Source organism: Pipistrellus hanaki (genome assembly GCF_964339955.1).
Source record: "Pipistrellus hanaki genome assembly, chromosome: 6".
NCBI classification, from domain to species: domain Eukaryota; kingdom Metazoa; phylum Chordata; class Mammalia; order Chiroptera; family Vespertilionidae; genus Pipistrellus; species Pipistrellus hanaki.
The window spans coordinates 70,125,660-70,146,827 of NC_140508.1; the positions used below are offsets into that span (position 1 = coordinate 70,125,660).

General features: G+C 37.9%; 1 protein-coding gene across 1 annotated transcript in view; it reads right to left on the reverse strand.

Moving 5' to 3' along the window:
• Positions 1–363: 363 nt before the first annotated feature.
• The window catches only part of DCC (DCC netrin 1 receptor), an 893,480-nt gene continuing 872,675 nt past the window's right edge, over positions 364–21,168 (reverse strand). The window contains exons 28-29 of the mRNA XM_084888913.1: positions 3,777–3,919; positions 364–1,856 (exon numbers count right to left, since the gene is read on the reverse strand). Coding sequence (XP_084745039.1) covers positions 1,767–1,856; positions 3,777–3,919 — 233 coding nt within the window. The 3' untranslated portion in view covers positions 364–1,766. The remainder of the gene's footprint in view (positions 1,857–3,776; positions 3,920–21,168) is intronic.

Consider the following 21,168-nt stretch of genomic DNA (forward strand, 5'->3'; position numbering starts at 1 on the left):
ATTTTAACAAGCCCTCTCTCTCTGACACCAGATTTCCTTCCCGACATAAAACTGTAAAAAAATAATCTGAATTATTACTTCTGTTACAGTGCCATTTTGCTCAAAATAGTTCATTCAGGGATTTGTATATAATTACCCACCTAATAAAAGGAGCTATTAGGTTGTAAAGATCCCATCCCTTCCATGCTCTTTTAAAATTATGACCTACTCAAGCTTGAAATCAAAGGCAGAGCTGAAAGGAATAATTCAGCGGAAACTCTCCTATTGGGTTTTCAAGTTGCCGAACTGATAAATATGCAAACTAGCTCTCTTTTGGCAATTCTGCTGCATAAACAGGGATTAATTCCAAATGCAGCTGAAAATTCAGAAACTAAAAGGTTGCACTCAAAATGTTTTTAATTTCACATAGTTCCCAATGGTTGATACACAGGGCAATAAAAGCTTACGATTCTAGCTCACAATGAAGATGCAGCTTTGACAAGCAGCTACTGGAACTGGGATGTGTCAGAGGTGTCCAGTGGCTTCTGACCCTCTGCTCCTCTCTGACTCTGGGAAGCTGGGGGCAGTGGGTGGGAGTCGGGGTGGGGATAGGAGGTCCCCTTGACAACAGGGCCCTTGGTTGCCACTTACCAAAACTGCCTACTCTAAGCCAGTGAGAGCCCTGTTGGTGGAAGTGACATCAAGTCAAGTGATATTTGAAACTGCCTTCCATCTTCCTTCCCTTCCTCAGGGCCTATTCTCAAGGAGTCTGCCATTTCTGCAGAAGGGTTCAGGGACCTTGGTCAGGAGGCCATGCGATGTGTGGAGCTGGCCACCTGGCCCAAGGCTGGCTGCCAAGGAGAACTCAGGGAGGGACAGGGAGGAAGGGGAACTCTTCCAGCCAGACTCCTGAGGAAGATGGCCTGGGTGAATCTTTGAAATGTCATCACAGTGTGGTATGGCCCAAAAGCCACCCAAATCGAAGAGTGTCCTATTATGGCCTTAAGCACATAATTACTGCGTGTCTGAGAAGACTGCATATTTTATCCTCTTACAGGAAATAGACTGCTGCCATGGGTGCAGACTTTCATGTCCCTGTTCTCCAGACATAATGTAAGTGTTAACCATGGGTGGATTCACAAATACTTGCTAAAAATGGGTGAGCGTTACAGCCACTTGCTAATACCCACCACCTGGGCAAGAGGAATGACTAAGTTACAAAACACAAGCATTGGCTGCCTTTTGTTTGTTCACTTATTGACTTTTTGTGCTGTCAGGAAAACTTCCAATCCTTTGGTGCTATGTAGAGAGAATTCCTGTGGGTGCTTTGAACTTGTAAGTTGCAAATGAAAGCGTGAACTTGCACTGGTTTGCCATGGCATGGTACAGGCTCAAGTAATGCACTTGCATTTTGTAAGACTAGACCTACACATAAGGAGATGACAGGCCTGGATGAAGGAAACATAAGCATTAGCTGTGACAGTGAGATCACTGTGGTGGGAAAGACCCAGGACTATTCTTGCAGCTTCAGCTCTGACAGTGCGGTGCGGACTTGTCCTTGTGTTTGTGGAGGGACACCATTGTCATCATATTTGAATTCCTGATGTCTGTGCTAGAAGGACTGTTGCTCTTCCTCCTGCACTGCTTCAGGTAATTCTGGAACTGAGTGGTCCTGATGGTTGTCCTGTGCACTGGTGGGAGTTCTGGAACACAAGTGTGCTGTTGATGGGTACTTGATACGTTGTAAAGTTCCCGGAAAATTCACCCCATCTACTCGGCAATGGGTGTTAGAAGGCCGAGCCTGTGATGGCATTAAGCTGCTTCATTAGCCCTTCCAAACTTGCCATTTGTTCACTCAAATCATCCTGTTCGTACACCTGCAGAAAGGACAAGAGAGCAAAGGGTTAGTATAGGTCTGTGGTTTAGCCCCTTGAGTGTGGCTCTTCTACAAATTCCATGTCCTGGGCGAGTCTATTTTGAAGTAGCATTAGAAGAAGTTTAAGTTTAAAAAATTTGGCTCTCCAAAGAAATTTCAATGTTTGTACTGTTGATATTTGGTTCCGTTGACTAATGAGTTTGCTGACCACTGGTATAGATGAATAGCCACACATTCTTTTGTGAAGACAGGGGCCATGTCTAGCTGGTTCACTCTGTATTCTCCAGGGAGACACAGTGGCCCATAATCAGGGGCTGTGTTCAAAATATAATCATTTATGGGGATACTAGTAAAAGGTGGTGATGAATGATTGCATACTCTTTCACCAGCTTCATCCCTGTAGTGAGGAAAAAGCTTTAGAGTGAAAAAAATACCTTGTTTCAAATCAAGATCTAATAATCAATAGTTATGTGGTCTTGGACAAGTTAGGGGACCTCTCTGGTGTATATATAGTTCTCTGCTATATATAAAATAATGGCATCTATTCTATAGGCTATTCTGAGCATCTTGTGGCATGTTCAGTGCCTATCACAGTATAGCAAGAGGTACACTTTCAATACATTAGCTCCTTTCCTTTTAGAGGCCCCCATGAGGCTCTGAGCAGAATTACATCACTAGGTTTCTTTTCTTTGTAACCCAATGTAGGCACCCTTTTGTGTGGGAAATTGATGGGCTTTGCCTTGACCAATGAAAAGTCTGAGGATTATGGCATCAGTTTATAGGTGGAAACAAAATTCTCACCATAATCAGAGTTGGCTCTATGCGCAGTTGTGAAGGTAACCTTATGGCAGGATTTTATTGGTGGATAAAATGAAGAGTCTATCTAGACTATAGGAGTCTTAGTGAACCTACTCTGCATAGCTCTCACTGTGAGTCGCTAGCACCACGTCATTAGTAATACCAGACTATCAGCTATCAGGGATTTGGTTCAGTAGGTCTACAAAGGGTTAGAATCTCTCAATCTCCCTCTCTCGGGGTATCTCATATGTCGGTTCCTTGGCCTTCTTTTAAATGTTTTCTCTTGAATTATATTCAGAAACACTCTAGAGTTTTCTAAACTGCTGCCTTTAGGCAATACTTTATAAAACACTTTCGTAGTTCTCTCAAAATTTAGATTATGTTGTTTTCATGGATTTTCTTTCTGAGTTTTCTAATTTAATCACTTCTTAGCTTCTTCCCTTAGTACACATTTTATCTCATTAAAGAAACTTCCCCTTTTACTTTCCAAATATGTCAGTTCCTTCTTTACTTCCTTCTTAAAAATCCTTTCCTTCATTTTTATGTGTAATTTCTTCTTCTCAATTCCACATTTCTATTGATGATTTTAAGTAAAATCACACACACACACACACACACACACTTCACTTATGTCATTGATGAGTTCTGCAACTTTAAGTGAAATCACTTATGAAGAAACTAATTTAACTATAGCTAATTGACACAAACAAGTGTTCAATTCTTATGGCATCTCATCAACATTATAATGAAACAAACGCTGAAAGAAATGATATTTAAGGACCTGGTATACATATTATATATGAAAATATAATAACATACAAACACACATAGATACCTATTATATAGATGTGTATGTAAAGTCATACATTCTGTAGCTACCACATGTATTCTAGGATTGCCTTTAAGTACCAGTAATTTTTAAATTTAATTAAATCCCACCTACAATCTTCTCTTAGAGTTCAAACTCTTCTCATTCAAGTGCATGAAAACAGAACAAACAAACAACAGAGCAATAATGGGTGTGGTTAATGGAGAGTTCTGGTTGGGTTAGGCTCAATCACACAGTCCTAGGCCCTGCTTCAGGTGACACAGTGGGAATTTTGGGGTGGGGGGATGCCCTTACATTGGCTGCATCCTCTGTTGGTTTGTGGCTCTCTTCAGACACTTCAGGGGCCGTTGGCACAGACACAGGAAGCAAAGGAGACCTTGCCTTCCCTGCCAGCCCAAGAGAGGCCGTCTTCACATGAGTCTTAGGAAGAGCAGGCCCTGAAAGAGAAAGCACAGTGACAGTGACAAAAGGAAGGGGTGAAGCAGCCTGGCCATCAATCTCTCAAGCATGGAAGCCCAATCCAGAGGGTTTGCATTGATCTTAGGCTATTGTGCCTTATGTGGTTTAGAGATGAATTCTGACACCGTGAATGGGCTCATTTAATTGCTATTAAATGCAGACAGATTCTGATTAGGTGCCTCCAGATGAAGCTCCACCATCTCATGTAATTTCAAGTGGATTTCAAATCATGCTAAGCAAGGTTGCCTGGGAGCTTGGGCTGTGCGCCATACCCTAGGAAGTGTCAGGCAAGCTCTTTTGGTGTCAGTCTCCACTTTGGGCCAGAAAGCCCAGTGCTAAACCACCTACATAAGCCCCAAGATATTGAATAGTACCAGAGACTCTGTGCAGTTTAAAGAAATTCTTGCTCTGACCTATAAACGAGTATTAGATATTATAGTAAAAAAAAATAAATAAAAAAAGAGAGAGAGACAGAGTCCTTCATGGCTAACCTGATAAAATCTCATTACTAATTATCTTTAGGAAAAAAGCAAAATATTATTCTGTCCTGATCAGTACAGTTTCTCTCAATAAAATACAGTCCAAAGTTCATGCAAATTGTTTGAAGAATTGCTGAGCTACTTCTAGATAACATTTCTGTCTGCTGTGAGCAATGGCTATTTTTTCCTTTTGAGTCTGAAATCTGCCTTATGAACCCTGCTTAGCTTATAGCAAGAATATCATTCTGTTCCTATAGCCTAAAATAAAAAGTTTATGAAGGCTAGTATACCTCATGCATTGTAATCAAGCATCGTAACTAAGACCTAAGCATAGGAGATATTGAATTAAATAATTAAAAGAAGTTTCCTTCGCCCTGGCTGGTTTGGCTCAGTAGATAGAGCATCAGCACACAGACTAAGGGTCCCAGGTTCGATTCCAGTCAAGGGCACATATCTTGGTTACAGGCTCAATCCCTGGCCCTGATCAGGGTGCATGCAGGAGGCAACCAATCAATGTGTCTCTCTCATTCTCTCCCCCTCCCTTTCATTCTCTAAAAGTCAATGGAAAAATATCCTGGGATGAGGATTAAAAAAAAAAAAATTGCTCACTTCTCTTCTATCATCAGTGATATTTGAATTCTAATGATTCCAATCGCATACTCTATATTTAAAGGGAAAAAGTTGTAAGTTGTTTTGATCATATTTAGAAATGTAATTCCAGTTAATAAAGCTCAAAACTTATTCTACAGTCAGAGAAATAGGTAGCATTTACTTCTTGGGAAAGAAAAAATGCAAATAGCTGAGCCAGCATGGCAAAGTGATTGAGCATTGACCTATGAACCAGGAGGTCCCAGATTGATTCCCTGTCAGGGCACATGCCCAGGTTTCAGGCTTGATCCCCAACAGGGGATGTGCAAGAGGCAGTCAATCAATGATTCTCTTTCATCATTGATATTTTTGTCTCTCTTTTCCTCTCTGAAATCAATGACAACAACAACAACAACAACAACTATATATATATATATATATATATATATATATATATATATATATATATATATATATATATATATATTGCAAACTGTCTAGTAGGCTGGCAATAAATGAGAAATCCTAACAAAAGCACTTTTCTCAGACTGTGGCCTAACATGTAATTCCTTCATATTTACATCCTTTCACTCTTTCCTTCAACTTCAAGGATCATAAGTCTGCAGTTGGAATGATTTATCACTAGAGGGTGATCTATACACCCTCCAAGTCCTATCCAAATAGAACAATTTGAATAAACATCATTGATTTAATGTGATGAATGCAGTTGTTGGGCTAAAAAAATGGCCACATAAATTTGATACTGACTGCTATGTCACAAGTCATTTTGGATTTGTCACATATGCTCAGTTCTCACTACCAGTTTTCTCCGGTTGAACAATAGGCAAACCTTCATTCTTCCAAAGACTGTAATGCCAGCTGGTCTTCACTTGATGTGAACAAACCACTTGTACATTAAGCCTACTTCTACCCTTTTCTCTTTAGTCTCTGACTATAAACACACTGTTCCCGGAGCCAACTTAGCTGTAAACCTAAATACAAAGGCAGGCCCTAAAACCCTGGTAGAGGTGCTAAGAAAGGGACTTCCAGATGATCTAACACATGCAATCACATTAATATTGTAGGTGATTCATTAAGTATAAGGCTTAAGAGTTTAAAGGGGAATTTTCAGGGAGCATTGGCAAGGCTTGAGAATGTATCTATGGAACTCCCACTGTGAGTTGCATTTTCTGATTGACTTTTATAGTTCCTTCTGGAATGTTTACAATGTTCTGCTTACACCTGAGTTTAGTTTTATTTCCATGGAAAGATGCTCCTTCTAGCACAGCCATTTCTTCCTTCCCTGTGTTTCAGAGAACAGCTGCTTTTTAACAACATTTCCTGTACATATATTTTATATTATATAAAATGTATAATTTTATATATTATACATTTTGTATAAATATAAAATATATGTTTTTGCTACAATTCAGACTCAGGGTTCCTGGATGGTGAAACCCACTTATTTTGTTTATTTTTAAAATTTTTAAATAAGCTAAACTATTTCTGAAAAAATATAATTTAACTTTTAACCAAACACATGGACTGTGTGTTTAACATATATTGCAAATCAATTCATTTAACCTAGATATATATAAAGAGAGTGACACAAGAAAAGCAAATGGTATGAGCATAGCTGATTATATAAGCAATTAAAATTCTTATTTTATACTAGGCAATGTATAAGAATAAAGATTCTTTTAGACTTCATCAGACTGTTCTACATAAATTCCTAATATTTATTTGACTATTTTTTGTAGTTTTATATGTAGAGAAATTATAGTTATTATAAAAATATATTCTGATGACATATTTTTTTTGCCCACAATCCTAACATCACAGTGAATATACTGTGTGTATGCAGGTATGCCTAAAGAGCACCATAACTCAAACCCAGTAAAGAGAAGATCATTATAATAATTGATTGTCTCTAGTGTCCAGGCAACAATTATACATTTAGAACATTCTGAGTGTTGAACAATGCAAAAGACACAGTGCATTTTGCAAAAGGAATCAAAGACATTGTCTTGGCTCAAAGACCACACAATGTGTTTAAACCTCAAGTGACTGCCTTTTCTAGTGTAACATTCACACATTCAAAGAAATTTAGAATGCTGAAACCTTCCTGGCTATTTTGTTGAAGAGAACACTGAGGTCCCTGGAGATCAAGAGATCAAGGTAGAATTAATTTCAATTAAATTCCAGTACAGGAGGAGAATTTAAACAGTCTCTGAGAGCTCATTATTAGCAAGGTTTTTCTAGTGTACTCTATGCCCTTAAATATTTTTCTTTCATTTTAATGAATGGAAGTCAAAGAAAAGACTACAAGGAGAATATCCCAGGAGATATTGTCAACAGCCAATAGGACAATCTAGGTCTCAAAATTACCTTTTAGTAGAAGGGAACGGATGTTTTAAAACAAAGTTTCTCTTGAAATCATCCTGTGTTGGGAAGCTGACACCAAGACTTGGCTCTTGGGTGAGCACTCACTCTGACCTACGCTGTGGAGTTATGCTGGTATTGGAGCAGATTCAGCATTTTCTATTCTGAACCTCAGAAGCTTTAAGCTTGGACACTGGCAAAGCCTAGGTCCTTAAAAGCCTTCCAAGCTGTGCTCTTTCTTTCACTTATGTACAGTAGTTTACCATGTGTTACTGGTTCCTGTCCTCATTCCTGTTCTCCCACTAGTGTGTGAGACATGTCTTTAATCCTTCAACTCATGTCTGAGACCTTATCAGTGGCCTTTCCAAAAGGCTAAATTCTGAACCCATTTTCTGTACCATTGAAACCAAACAAACATCTACATATATAAAAGGCTAATATGATAAGTGTCCTTCCCACTGTCCAACTGGTTGCTATGATGCATACTCACCACCAGGGGGGCATATGCTCAATGCAGGAGCTGTGATGCACACTTGCCATTTACATAGAAATGGCAGTGCAGACCTGGCCAACAAAGCAACACTCGGCTTTCCCCAAGTGGGACACAGACCTCATCACCACTCTGGAGTGACAACCCACCAAATCCCAGCCAAGGCTGAGATTCCATGGCCAGCCCAGAAATGGTGGCTGTAGGCACTGGATAATGATGCCACATAGTAATGCCTGGCTTCCCCTCCCTAGCAACTAGCCTCCTTACAGTTTCTTCAGCCCAGGAACACGACTTGTGTTATAGCCAGGTGCAAACATTTTACACTTTAAATAAATATCTATGAAGCTTTTCCCCTTGTATCCTATCTCATTTAATCCTCACAGAAGTCCTGGAGAAGATAAATAGGAGATTTGATGGAAACCTATTTTCTTTTCGTTAGCTGGAAAATGGAGATTTAGAAAGTTTAGAAACTTGAACCTACTGAAAAGAAGTAAGAAATGGTGAATCTTGAAAATGACTTCATGTTTTCTCACTGCACTGAATATAGTCAAACACTGCTGCAGTTAAATATTTTATCCTTTGTTCTCCCTGCGTGATCTATAATTATGATATGCTTCATGTTGACATTTATTGCTGTGTTGCTGACACTTACCTGAAAGAGAAGTTGGGGTGCTTCACTGGGCTGGAAAAAGTTAAGTTAAATCAGAAAGCAGGTCTAATTAAGCAAGCTTATCTCTATCTATCTATCTATTTATCTATCTATCATGTATCTAATCTCATCTCGCTGGTGCCAATCTCATGCATGTTTCTATCTGTCACTGTGGATTGTGAATTTGGTTGCTACTTCTATTATAGAGAAAGGGCAAATAGCAATATTAAAATATTTCTTCTAATGTGCATGAATTCATGCACCAGGCCACTAGTTTTTATATAAAGTAACCAGTTTCATGTCATGGACTAAATTTAAGTGAAAAAGCAGTATAATCACCTGTCATTTGGAAAATTAAGTGATGACTGGAAGCTCGGTCGAGTCTGAAGAGGACATTGGGAATAATCTTGTTGCCCCTCATCTGCTGACGAAGTGCAACTATTGGGAGACCCTTATCCTGAGTCCGTTCTTCTGTTGAAACGTCCTGGATTTCAGTTGCACTGGGGCTTTCTTTGTCCCACTTCCTTCACTGCTATCTGGCATTTTCTACACTGCCCTCAGAAGCGCATTTAAAAGCCACTTTGTTTTGGAGCCCTGCTCCCCACTTCTTTGGGCTCTTTTCCATGATGGGCTCTTATAAGTAATAGTAGCTTTTGCTATATCTGGTGGTGTTTTGATACACTTGAAGTGAGCCATTAAATGAAAACTGTAGCAATTAGAAAAATAATGAAAACATTTTCTTTAGGCTATTAAACCTAAAAAGTGAAGAAGGACTAGAATTTTTGCTGCTGCTGCTGCTTTTTCTTCTTCTTCTTCTTCTTTTTTTTTTAGATCTAGGGAGTAGCTTACAGAGAAGACTTTGTATATTGACTCCTTTGCTTTAGAAAATGACACTTACATTGATAATTGGTCTAAACATGAATAAGTTAATTGGTCTAAACATGAAAAAGTTAAATGAAACTTCTATCAACTTCAGAGAAATATATCAAAGCAAAAGAAAAGGAAAGATAGAAATTAAAAGAATTCTTTCCATGGAGCCCAACTGCTAATTTAATATAATTTTAGCCTGGCCATCAAGATTCTCTATAGTCACTCTCAACTATGAAGACTGACTTCTAGAATGGGAGCAAGAAAACCTGTCACTTGCAGAGAAGAAGATAAGCAAATGAAAGATGAGGGGTTCCCAATCTAGAAGACCAAACTGATCTTCATGATAAAAGGTTTGTGATTTCCTATATTTACTCCCCCCCCCCCCCCATCATAGCATGATGTGTGTGACCTACACAATAAATTCCAAGGAGAGAATGAGTACTCAAGTAAACATCCAAATGTGCAGGCAGAGTCCTAGCCTGGGACTGAGGAGATTCAGTCTTACTTTGAGACCCAAAGAAATAAGTAGTCTTATTTCTTTGGGTCTCAATTTTTTATATCTATAAAGGTTAAACAATTTTTCTTTAAGCTATCAGCTATTAAAATTATACAAGGAAGGAGAATATAGTTATTTTATCTAAACTGAACTTTACTTTAGGATTTCTTTGCTCTCCTAGAGATTAAGGAAGCATTATTTAATCCACTGGTAAAAAATGAATCCAAAGAAATCTCCAGCAAGTGAATCCTTAACTCATAAATTACAATAATTAGATTCTAAAGTGGTGTTTTCTAGAAAAAAGTTCTATAATGTTCTCTTAAAATTATTAATGAAAAATCATATCCACCATGGCTATTTTGCATTCTTATTTCAAACTAACAACAGTGGCCTTCCCAAAAGGCTAAATTCAGTCCAAATATAAACAAGCAGAATTAAATCACTCTGAGTATAAATAATCCATGATTCATTGAAAAACATAAATTGACAAATGCTCAATCTTAAAGTGCTATCGATGTCCTTTTACCCAGGGTGCATATCAAAGATGTGTTCCAGGTGACCCTGAGGTGAAACACATAATGTTGATAGGCTAAATAAATGGGTCGACACCGATACAACTAATTAAGTGGGCATAGTTTTGGATTTAATGTTATTTTTTCTCAGCAGGACCCAGTAAGGGGTTGGAATAAGAATGATGCTGGAGTTCTGAGATGGCCAGAAGTTTGCCTCTGAGGTGGATGAGCCGCCTCAGCAGGAATTTACTGTTTTAAGCTTTATTTTCACAGCACAGTTATTAAACATGTCATTTGCTCATTAGGTGCATAATATATGGCTGCCAGGTGCACACGCCTGCTGGTCTCCCTGCAGAGGGTTTTCCCTTGTAAAATGATTCTTGGTTAGAAACATTAGATGAACCTGCCGTGGGAATGGAGTGAAAAGACTGACTCACCCACATCAAACCCGAGCCCAGTGTGCAGCATGATTTTGTTTTCAATATGAATTTTCTGATCGTTGACTACATCTTCCTATTTCCTATCTCATTTTTCCATTCCTTCACCCTTAGGAATAAAATCAACATGGGTAACTTTGAGGAGGCCTGGATTCTCCTCTCCACTCTGACCTATTCTATGATGCCTGACAAAGGCAACAGCCACTCTTAGTCTAGTTTCTATAGAAACTATAACCTTATTCTGACATGTTTTTATGATTAGTACCTACTCTCTGCTCTCAGGCTGACTGTGGGCATATGGAAGTGACAGGTAGTTGTGTAGACTTCTCACATGTAAGGAGCTTTTGAGGTCCTGAAAGAAATAAGACATGTATAGGGAAAAATGTGTAATACTCCCTACCTTTTCATGGGCACAGGTATTGAACAAAAAGACAGTAGCTGTGTTAAACTAGAATGCCTCAGGCATTCCTCCTAAGTGAATTTCAAACATAAGTTTTGGCATCCATCTTAAATCATTTAATCTCCTGTGTGGAGTATATTATAAGGGTGATAAGTGTATTTAAATGGAATTTCTGGGAACAGAAGCTTTTTGTTTTTCATCTGACCTTCCTGTTTCTCCTTAAAGACAAAGAAACAAAGGATGTATTAATGTGGTGCTTCTGCCCATCTCTTCTCCCTTTCTCCTATTCCCCATGTGAGGTATAAGATGTAAGACTGGACTATTCTGAGTGACAAATAAGGTGAATTTCATTGTGCCATCTCTCTGTGAAGGTGGGAGAGTAGAATTAATGTGCAAAGTTGGTCCCTGAGCAAGTTCTTAAACCTGTCTGCTCTGAGACTTAGAAAACTCCCAACTCTTTGGCCTTGAACTTTCTGAAGGCTCCATTTCTTAAAAAAAAAAAAAAAAAAAAAGGCAAGGCCTGATTCCCACAGAGCAAGTCTCTACTACTTGTTCTAACTCACAGCTGGTAAACCCATAATCCTAAATTCAGGGAATGCGCCTACCCAGTTCTTCCCGAGGGCTATGATTCTCTTGGGTCCTTGATTCCCATTTGGTTATAAGCCCTCTTTTTCCTATTATTTCCGTGATCTGGAATTCAGAGAGAAAAAGGGTAAAACTTACATACCCCCTCCTTTTCCCTCAGGTACAATGAACTACAATAAAACACCTTTGTCTACATTGTCCTGTATGTTCTTTCAAACAGGCCTTTTGAAACATATCTTGTTGCTCACACCTTGAGATGGAAAAGTCAATGTTTAAAAAAGATAAGCAACTTGCTCAAAGTCATTCAGCTGGTAAGTGGGGTTTGACTACTACTGTTGTTAAAGCAGATGTCCTTCTTAGACAAAAACAAATAAAAATGAATCTACAACATAGGCATTGATGAAAAGCAACGGGAAGTGGACAGGACATTTTTAGTGCTGGAAAGGGAAGGAAAGAGTGAGAGAAGACAACAGTGACAGTATAGAATGGCGGAGGTGAGTCATGGAATAAAGGTAGAAGAAATCAACATACCCATGCTCACTTCTCTATCTTGATCTTAGCTAGACTTGTTTCCATCTAAGAGGTGAACCAATGAAAATATAAGTGTCATTGTATCATAGAAGTGAAGACTTCTGACATCTTGGGAAAAAATAATCCTAATATATATAAATAGCCAGGGACCATCATGACCTAAAATGACCAGATTGAGGACCGAACAGCAGGCTGCATGAGGTGGCCAGGCTGGCAGGGGGGCAGTAAGGGACGACTAAATTATTGAACAGCAGGCTGCATGGGGCAACCAGGCCAGCACGCGGGGGGGGGGGGGGGGGGGGGGGGCGGCGGAGGCAGTGAGGGGCAACCAGGCTGGTGGTGTGAGGAGGAGTTGGGGGCGACTGGCCAGCAGGGGGAGGAGCAGTTAGGATAAATTTGATGGGTCTGAGCAGGAGAGAGCTCTGAGCCCTGGCCAGGGCATAACGGAACCCTGGGTCTCACGTGATTGGGGGCATGGCCAGCCTTCAAACCAGACCCTGAGAGGAGGGAGGAAGGAGCCCCATTCCTCCTGGAATCAGCAGTTGGTCAGCTTCCTATCAGCAGCCTGCCAACCAAGAAATCCATTCCCCTGCACCTAGACCCTAAAATATATCCCTTTTAATGTGCATGTATTTTGTGCATCAGGTCACTATTATAGTACATAGTTTTACAGTTTACCTTTGTTTGACTACTGAAAAGGATGAATATTGTATTCACATATCTTCCCTTCTTCCTTTTGATATACTTTCCCTCCCACATTGTTCTCCATTACCTTCTTTTTGTATATACTCCACATGAGATATCCCCCATATAACCCATGACAAACTGTTATTAGTATCTTATTATCTTCCCCTTCTTGAATTTGTTTACAATGAAAAAAAAAATGATAGAAAGGGCCATATAAGAAATGCTTTTCTACAAATGAGTCTAATGTCACAGTTGCACCTGGGTAGGGAAATGCTCTTGCTTTGTGGGACACCTCTCAAATATGATGCTGATATTTTTAACATCTTTTTGCTCTAGGCTACAATACCTCCAGCTTCCTGTTTTGAATAATTAAATAATAATCCAATAAATTAATCTCTCTTCTGAAGTCATTATAAGTTCTAGCAGCCCCAATGATTAAGCCATGACCTTTCTTCTACCTATTTGTGGTTTGTTCTACCTTCATACCTTTTGGAGTTGGAATCTAAATTCTTAATGCACTGGGCACATCAGAAGCTACCCTATGGTAACTGAAGAAAATAGCAAAGTTACCAAAATACTAAAGGGGAGGAAGTAACGACTGTGTTAGAAACATGAGTTAAATATTATCCCAGATGGCTTTGAATCCATACAAATTCTGTACATAAGAGGGTGTCTATTTTGCATTCTATAATGAGCAAGAAGAGTCTTAATTAAAGAAGGATTTAAAAAGTGCTAGAACAGATAAATACTCTAGTAGTCATCGATGAAATTTATGTTGGGAAAGAATGACTAAGCAAAGGATGAATAAGAAGCCCTTCAGTACAAAAACATTGTTTAATGTGTCTTTTTGTCCTTAGGACTACTCCAGTGCCTAATTCATACAGAGCAGAGCTGACATCAATACTTTGTGAATTTGTTCTTGGAAATGAGACTGAGGCAGACAAAAGTCACAACAAGTAGATGAGCCTGCAGGAACCTTGGACTCATAATTCTGCCTGTTCCTGCTGCTGCTTGATTTAGAAACCTCATAGAAGAAGAAACGTTTCAGGAAAACCACCAATGATCATGAGAAATGAACTCCTCAGGACAGGTTTGTATCACTCCTTTCCTTTTGATGTTTTTCTGGGATTCCTACACCACATATTAACAAAACACCCAAAACAAACCAAAAGCAAAACTACAAACTCAAAACTAAACATGTGTTTTGCTAATTGGGAAGCTCCCATAATTAAAGGTAAAAATAAGATTCTACATTATTTCCATTGCTCATTTTAAGAGATCTATATATATATTAAGAGATCTATATATATAGTTAATTTCACATAATGTCAAAACCAAGGGGCCTCTCAGTTAATTTCATGAATATTTAAAATCATTTTTAGATAGTTTGTTATAAAAGAGACATTTAAATCTTCTAGCCAACTTTATTCTTTAATTTTCTTTCTAACTTTTTCTACCCTGTTTGCAACAAGAAGCAACAAGCTTAAGTACTTTACTTATAGTTACTGCAATTCAGATGTTTTGTGCTCCAGGAAGAAAAATTGTCAATCCCATTCTTTATGAAAAATAGGCTTACAACCCCTCCTTTATTATCTTATTTTTGATGATATCCTATTGATCAAACTTCAGAGAAAAACCAGACTCTCAAAGCATACAAAGACATATGACACTGCATAAAGTTTCCGAATTATGAAAACATCAGGAAAATCAAGAAACAGTGTAAATATCCAGACTTCAGTTTTCCACGTATAGAATGTCATCATATCCTAAATTCAGCCACATTAGTAAGCAATAGAATATATTTCTGAAAAATATTTCATATGCTGTATATATGTAATAATTTTTACTTAAAAATTTATTTTATAAACATTGGAAATATTTCCCTTTATAAAGACAATTTGATTACCACAGAGGATTCTGTCTTTATAGTAAAGCCTTTATTACTGAGAACCAGATTTTTTAATAACCTGAAATAATTTTTTTCTCTGGTTTGATCTTTAATAGAAGTCATCAAATTGTATACACATTCACATAGGTATAATGACTATAACCAGAAATATAACTTCCAGATTACATTCTGAGGTTAGTATATTATCAATTTAACCCCAACTCTCCCAACGTTTACATGTGTATTTCTCACCCTGATCAAAGCACAACATGAATAGTATTTTCAAGGCATAAGAGCACTTTAAAAAGCTCAAAGAAACTTAGTGAGTTATGGTCATATTATTTTAAATTTCAACTGTAAGAATTAAACATCACCACTTCCACCCCAAAGGAAATCTATGCCATTGAGGAAAACAGCCCAGAGAGCATTACTATTTTTACCACTGACCAACTTCTTTTCTGTATTTTGCTGCCATACTTCTAGGATAATCTACTGTACACCTGCACATCAACTATTAATTTATTCACCACCACTCTCTCGCCACCTGGCTTTTGCTCTCACGCACATATATAAATGTCATATGTAAAGGTCATAAATACTCACATAACTTTTCAGCCTGATGAGTATCTGCCTTCTTAACCTCTCTATGGGATTTGTTAGTAATGATGTTTCTTCAGCTCTAAGATACACAGCAATATCACTGAAACTGAGATGCTTCTTACAAGTGGTTTTGTACAATGACTGTACTTAACTTTTCTTTTAACGTTATACAACAAAATCATCAGTAGACTCCAAAGGCAATGGCATCTTTATATACTTGCTGAAGTGTTTAGAGGTAAAGTGAACGGATGTCCACAGTTTTATTTGAAATGCATTAAACATTAAGATAGGTGGCTAGATGAGTAAATATGTGGCAAAGAAAATATAAAAATTGTTAATTATTGAATATAGGTGGTGGATATTTAGGAGTTCACTGTACAGTTTTCCTGAGCATTTGATATTTTTTATAATAAAACATTAGAAGCAAAAAACCTAGGCATCTTTGAATCAAGGAACTGTTATATTTAAAACTGAGGCTTCCTTTAAGTACTCCCCTTTTTTACCTTCTAAAAATAACACTGTTATTGTTCTCTTATCTCTAGTACCTGGTCTTTACTCCCTCATAAAAATATAGATTTACCTTAAACTTCAGTTTTTAAAGTTCTCATTTTTCTTCAAATTCTGTTCTTGGGAGTTGTGATCTAATTCTGTGTACTATATGCCCAAACTCTTAAATCTCAGCTGTGATTACCCCAAACTACTCTTCAGCTGTAACTTCCCTCTTGAATTCTTAACACTTTACCATATAAACTGTATATTTCCACTTGGATGTTCAACTGACCCATCATACTTCACCGTTTCCCATTCTCCCATTCCTTTTAAGGAGTAACTTCTCAATTCACTTCCCTCTTGCTGTTTGTTTATAACCATGTTCCCAAAGACAACAAAAGAGTCACCTTGGACTTCACCTTGTTCCTCACTCTTCATATCCAATTATTCACTCAGCCACCTGCTTCTTCTTTTGAAAGATAACTATTATGGCTGTCTCTTCCATCTATTCTCACTGCCATAAATCTACATCACACAGCTTCTATCTCAGCCTTGGCTTACCACTGGATCCTCCCACTGCTCTGTTTTCACTCACTGTACCCTGCCCTTCGCCATTTTATTATCTCATAATTACTCTATAAATCACCCTCCCTAGCAAGACTGCATTACCTACAGACTCGAAAAACATCCTGTACTTCCTCATCTCTGAGTTTTTACTTACTCTGTTCTTCTTGTTGGTACACTTTTGTGATTCTCCAGCAATCAGGTAAGAGAACAAATATTATAACAATGCAGAACAAGACTAATATCTTGCCCCTGCCCTTAATACTGTGACCTTGGAGAAGTCATTCAACGCTTTTGTACTCTGGGTTCAGGCCCTATAAATTGACTTGACCTATTTTATAGAGATAGTGCAGGATGTAAGGAAAAGACATGTGCAAAACGACATTCTCCCAGTCCTTACTTTATACATAATATAGATTTGGCAACAGATAAATATTTATGTATTATAAAATGATTCCTATTTTGCTCTGAGCTGTCCAGAAACACAATTTTCTGAAAATAGTCCATTCCCTAAAGATTCTAGTTAACTGAGATTTTATTTTTCTTTATCTGCAGTGGAACTAAATGCCAATTAAAATATTTGACTAATTCTGTCATGGCTGGACCAAGAAGAAGAGCTCTTTGAACCCACGTATGGGAAATTATTTCTGAGAACAACATGTTTCTATGCAATGTTTCATAAACTCTTCAATATTCAACATATTCTGCAGCATGATGTTTCTGAATATTTTATATCTATAAAATGATTGGAAGCTGGTTGTGAAAAAATAGGCTGTAGGCTATCTTATATTGGGGTTAGAAATAAGTCCACATCATCTTTGGGCTTTTGACAATATGCAGATATTTATTCTAGTGTTCCAATCTGAAATAAAACGTTCCCCAGTTGGATATGTTGGGCCAACTCAAATATGAAAAAAAAATGTGCTCCATACATATTTGGAAAAGAAACTAAAAAAAATTGTCAAAATTAAGACCAATTTTTAGCTGGTAGCTCAATTTTGAAAATGAAATCTATTTCAATAAACACTGCCTTTTAATTATTTAAATTGTGTGTACACATTTTTTTGGGAACACTCTATATTTCCTGTAAATGATACAATGGTGTCAGCAACGTCTCATCTGTGTTCAATAAGGTATAACCTCTTTTTCCCACTTTCAACAACTCACTTCCTACTCCTCACTTCTTACTCCTCCTTGCCCTGCTATTCTCTTTCCAGAAGATTCATGCTAGGGATAGCTAAGTGGGAAGGTAAGGCTGAGCTCTAAGAAATTCCATAGATTATGGACACATTAAATTGGCTCATGGTGAGAAGCAATTCAGGAGATGCATTTGTTTATGAGAGGAAGTCAGGCACGTTGCCACCAAACATGCGATCCTAAAGGACGTAAATCCTTATTGGGCTTGCAGAGCAAACATGCATAACGGTTGGTGGAGACACAGATGAAGAAACTGGAAGGGAAAGGCTATTAAATGCAGTTTGATCATTTAAAGCTGCTGCTGGAAGATTGTTTCCTGGCTGCCGGGTAAATTTATGATTTGAAAAAGTCATGTCCAATTGGAAGAGGCCTTGGCTTGCTCGAGACTCAGGAAACAATGTTCAGACTGCTCCGAGCAGCTGCCCTGCTCTTCTCTGCTCACCAAGTTGTCTTGCAAGGGCCCGATTCACTGGCTCCCTTTCTCTGGTGCATGCACTTGTGATGAAATACAACACTCGGGAGTAAGACCTTGTGTCATCACCAGCCATGGAACCATTGACATTTACTTTAACCTCCTTCCACCCGACCTCACTGCTCCTTAATATAAGGCATCAGAGACTTCACTGAACCACAGAAATGTGGCTCCTGATCATATCAAACCAGGCCCTCCTGAATTCAGAGCTAACATCTTTAGCCCAATTCATGGTCACAATCTTTTACTCCTTAAAAAAGATGAAACCAACCCTTTCCAGACTAGCTTTTACTTTCCCCATTGACAGTTGTGAGACATTGCAACATGAAGAGGTCAAATGACTTACTCAAGGGTGACCCAGCCAATAGCCAGAGAGCTGGGTCCTAGGGGGGGGGTTTGTAATTCTCCTCAGGTAATTTGCCTTTCAGTCCCAGGTGCTCTGCCAGTGAAAAGACCTGGAAAGTAGGTGGACCTCTCCCTGCCACATGGCAACGCCTCCTACCTCTCACCTGCATTGTGGTCACCATCAGCTCAGGCCCCTGTGCACAGGCAGCCCGTTTCTCTTACCCGACTGAGTAGCCAAAAAGGAAAATATCAAACAGATCACTATGATTTTAAACACAACACCAATGGAAACTATAGGTTACGTTAGCAATCTTGGACTTTAAAGGCTCACACATGACTGTAGTGTAAAATATGCCATTTCTATTAAAAATCCCGACGCTGATGATCGCACTAGAAAGATAAGAACTGGAGAAGGAAACAGAAAATGTGAAAGCATAGTGAAGAGGGCAATATGAGGAGATATGAAAAGATCAGTCATTTGAAGTTCCATTATTCTTATAAGTCTCTAATATGCAATTATGCCATAATATGTCTCTCATTTTGAAATCAATTGGGCTTACTTATTATTGCTTTTCACACACACACACACACACACACACACACACACACTTGTTAAAATCCCCTTTAGCACAAATGGTAAAGGCATTCTCTTTGGAGAGCCTTGATGTTCCAGTAAATAGGTTTTGGCAATAAGAACATCAATCCTGCAAGCCTATGATAAAAGTCAATGCTGTAAAACACACGAGCTGTTTAACATGGCACTTGAATTCTTCGTTCAGTTTCTGCCAGTAGGATCAAAGTTACAAACATCCAGAAGCACAGCTTTAAACGTGTTCTCACATTCTTTTAGATGTCACAGATCATATCTTTAGAAATACTTTGCCGATGGTTAAATTCTCACTTGATTTTCATATCACAGATTTGGAGTTTTCATTGTGTTAGATTTCTCACAACACATTTTCAATGGTCCATTAGCACAGAGTTTTATGTGGACATGTTTTATTTGTTTCCTTCAAAATTTCTCCTTGTTTCCAAGAAGAAATTGGGAAACCATAAAGCCTGACACTAATTGATAAACCATAAAGAACTCTGTCAACTGCTTAAAATCTTTACTCAAATAATCTTTCATTTATGTTATTTCACAAAGCAAAGAAAAATCACCAAGAGAATATCCACTCTTATTTCTGCAGTAATTAAGACTGTTAGAGTTCAGTATTTTTTAAAGAGGAAAGACTAATTTCACAGATGAGAATAAGCAGGATTAAGGGGAGCAAAAATCAATTCCCCAACTGGCATAATGAAGAGATTAATCCTCAAGACTCTATTTGCATGGAGCTGCACACCCTGCTTTTAGGAACAAAGTGGATGCTACTCTTCTCCATTTTACTATGGATGTCACTGCGTGTCTGTTTATTTTCACAAAGTTAAGTTATTAAATGGAATTTCCAGGGATGGCTTTCATATTGCTTTTCCATTCCATGCAATTCACTTTCACTTTAGCCTGAGGTGTTACTTATCATTAGGAACATTTAGCATTTTCTAAGCAAATGGTCATGGATCTGGAAATCATTTTATCTTACCTGCATTTATCATCAATATCTAAACTTTTTACTGACTCTCAGATTGCCTTGTTTCACTTATAATCATCATGAGACTTAAAATTGAAACCTGAATTCAATTTTTTTTCTCTTAACTTTATTATTCTATTCTGGAACACTCAGGGAATATTTACTGAGTGTCCGTTATGTGTGTTTGTATAAAGGTCCCAAGAATAATGATACATGGTTCTGGAACAGTTACAAGCTATTTAACTTCTCTGAATATCTACCTCTGCAGCTATACTGGTGATAATAGTTAAGCTTCAGATAGGCATGAATTCACTTGGAAATGACCTCAATAAATTATAAAAGGTGACAATAAAATTAAAGCATCAACCTTATTAATTTCAATTAAGCTGGATTTTAAAAAGACATTTTAACCCTCAAGGTATTTTATAAATAACAAAATCTATATAACAGTAGTTAACCATGTGACTTATCAGGTTCTTAGGAAATGGGAAACGAATATTTCCTTCTTTGAAAACAGCCTTTTCCCTCACAATTCTCTGCTACTTACAAGGTCACCTACTCCACAGTTTAATCCAAGGACATTATTTTTAAATTATGGAGCCTACTAAGTAACAAAGTTTGAAAATAGACAAAAAAAGCCAATTCAAGAATAAGTGTTCACATCCCAAAGAAAGTGAAATAAAATCTTTTGTTTTCCTTCTATTTATATTGTTTTGAGTTCTTTGAGTTTTAGCCATTAGCTCAGTTGTGGACCTTGGGCAAGCTGCTTTGCCTTTCAGTCTTCAGCTTTGTTACCTACAAATGAGGCAGCAGATACATGGCTTCCTCATAAAGAATTCTCCAGAAGTTGTTTCCCTCTCTGAGATTATTAGCAGAGCTCTTTCCTACATATGGAATGCCATAATAGAGGAAATAGTAATTTATTAAAATACCAAGTAGGTTCCAGAGTCACAAATATTGGTAACATATAAGGCAACTTTGACTTAAATATTTTTTTT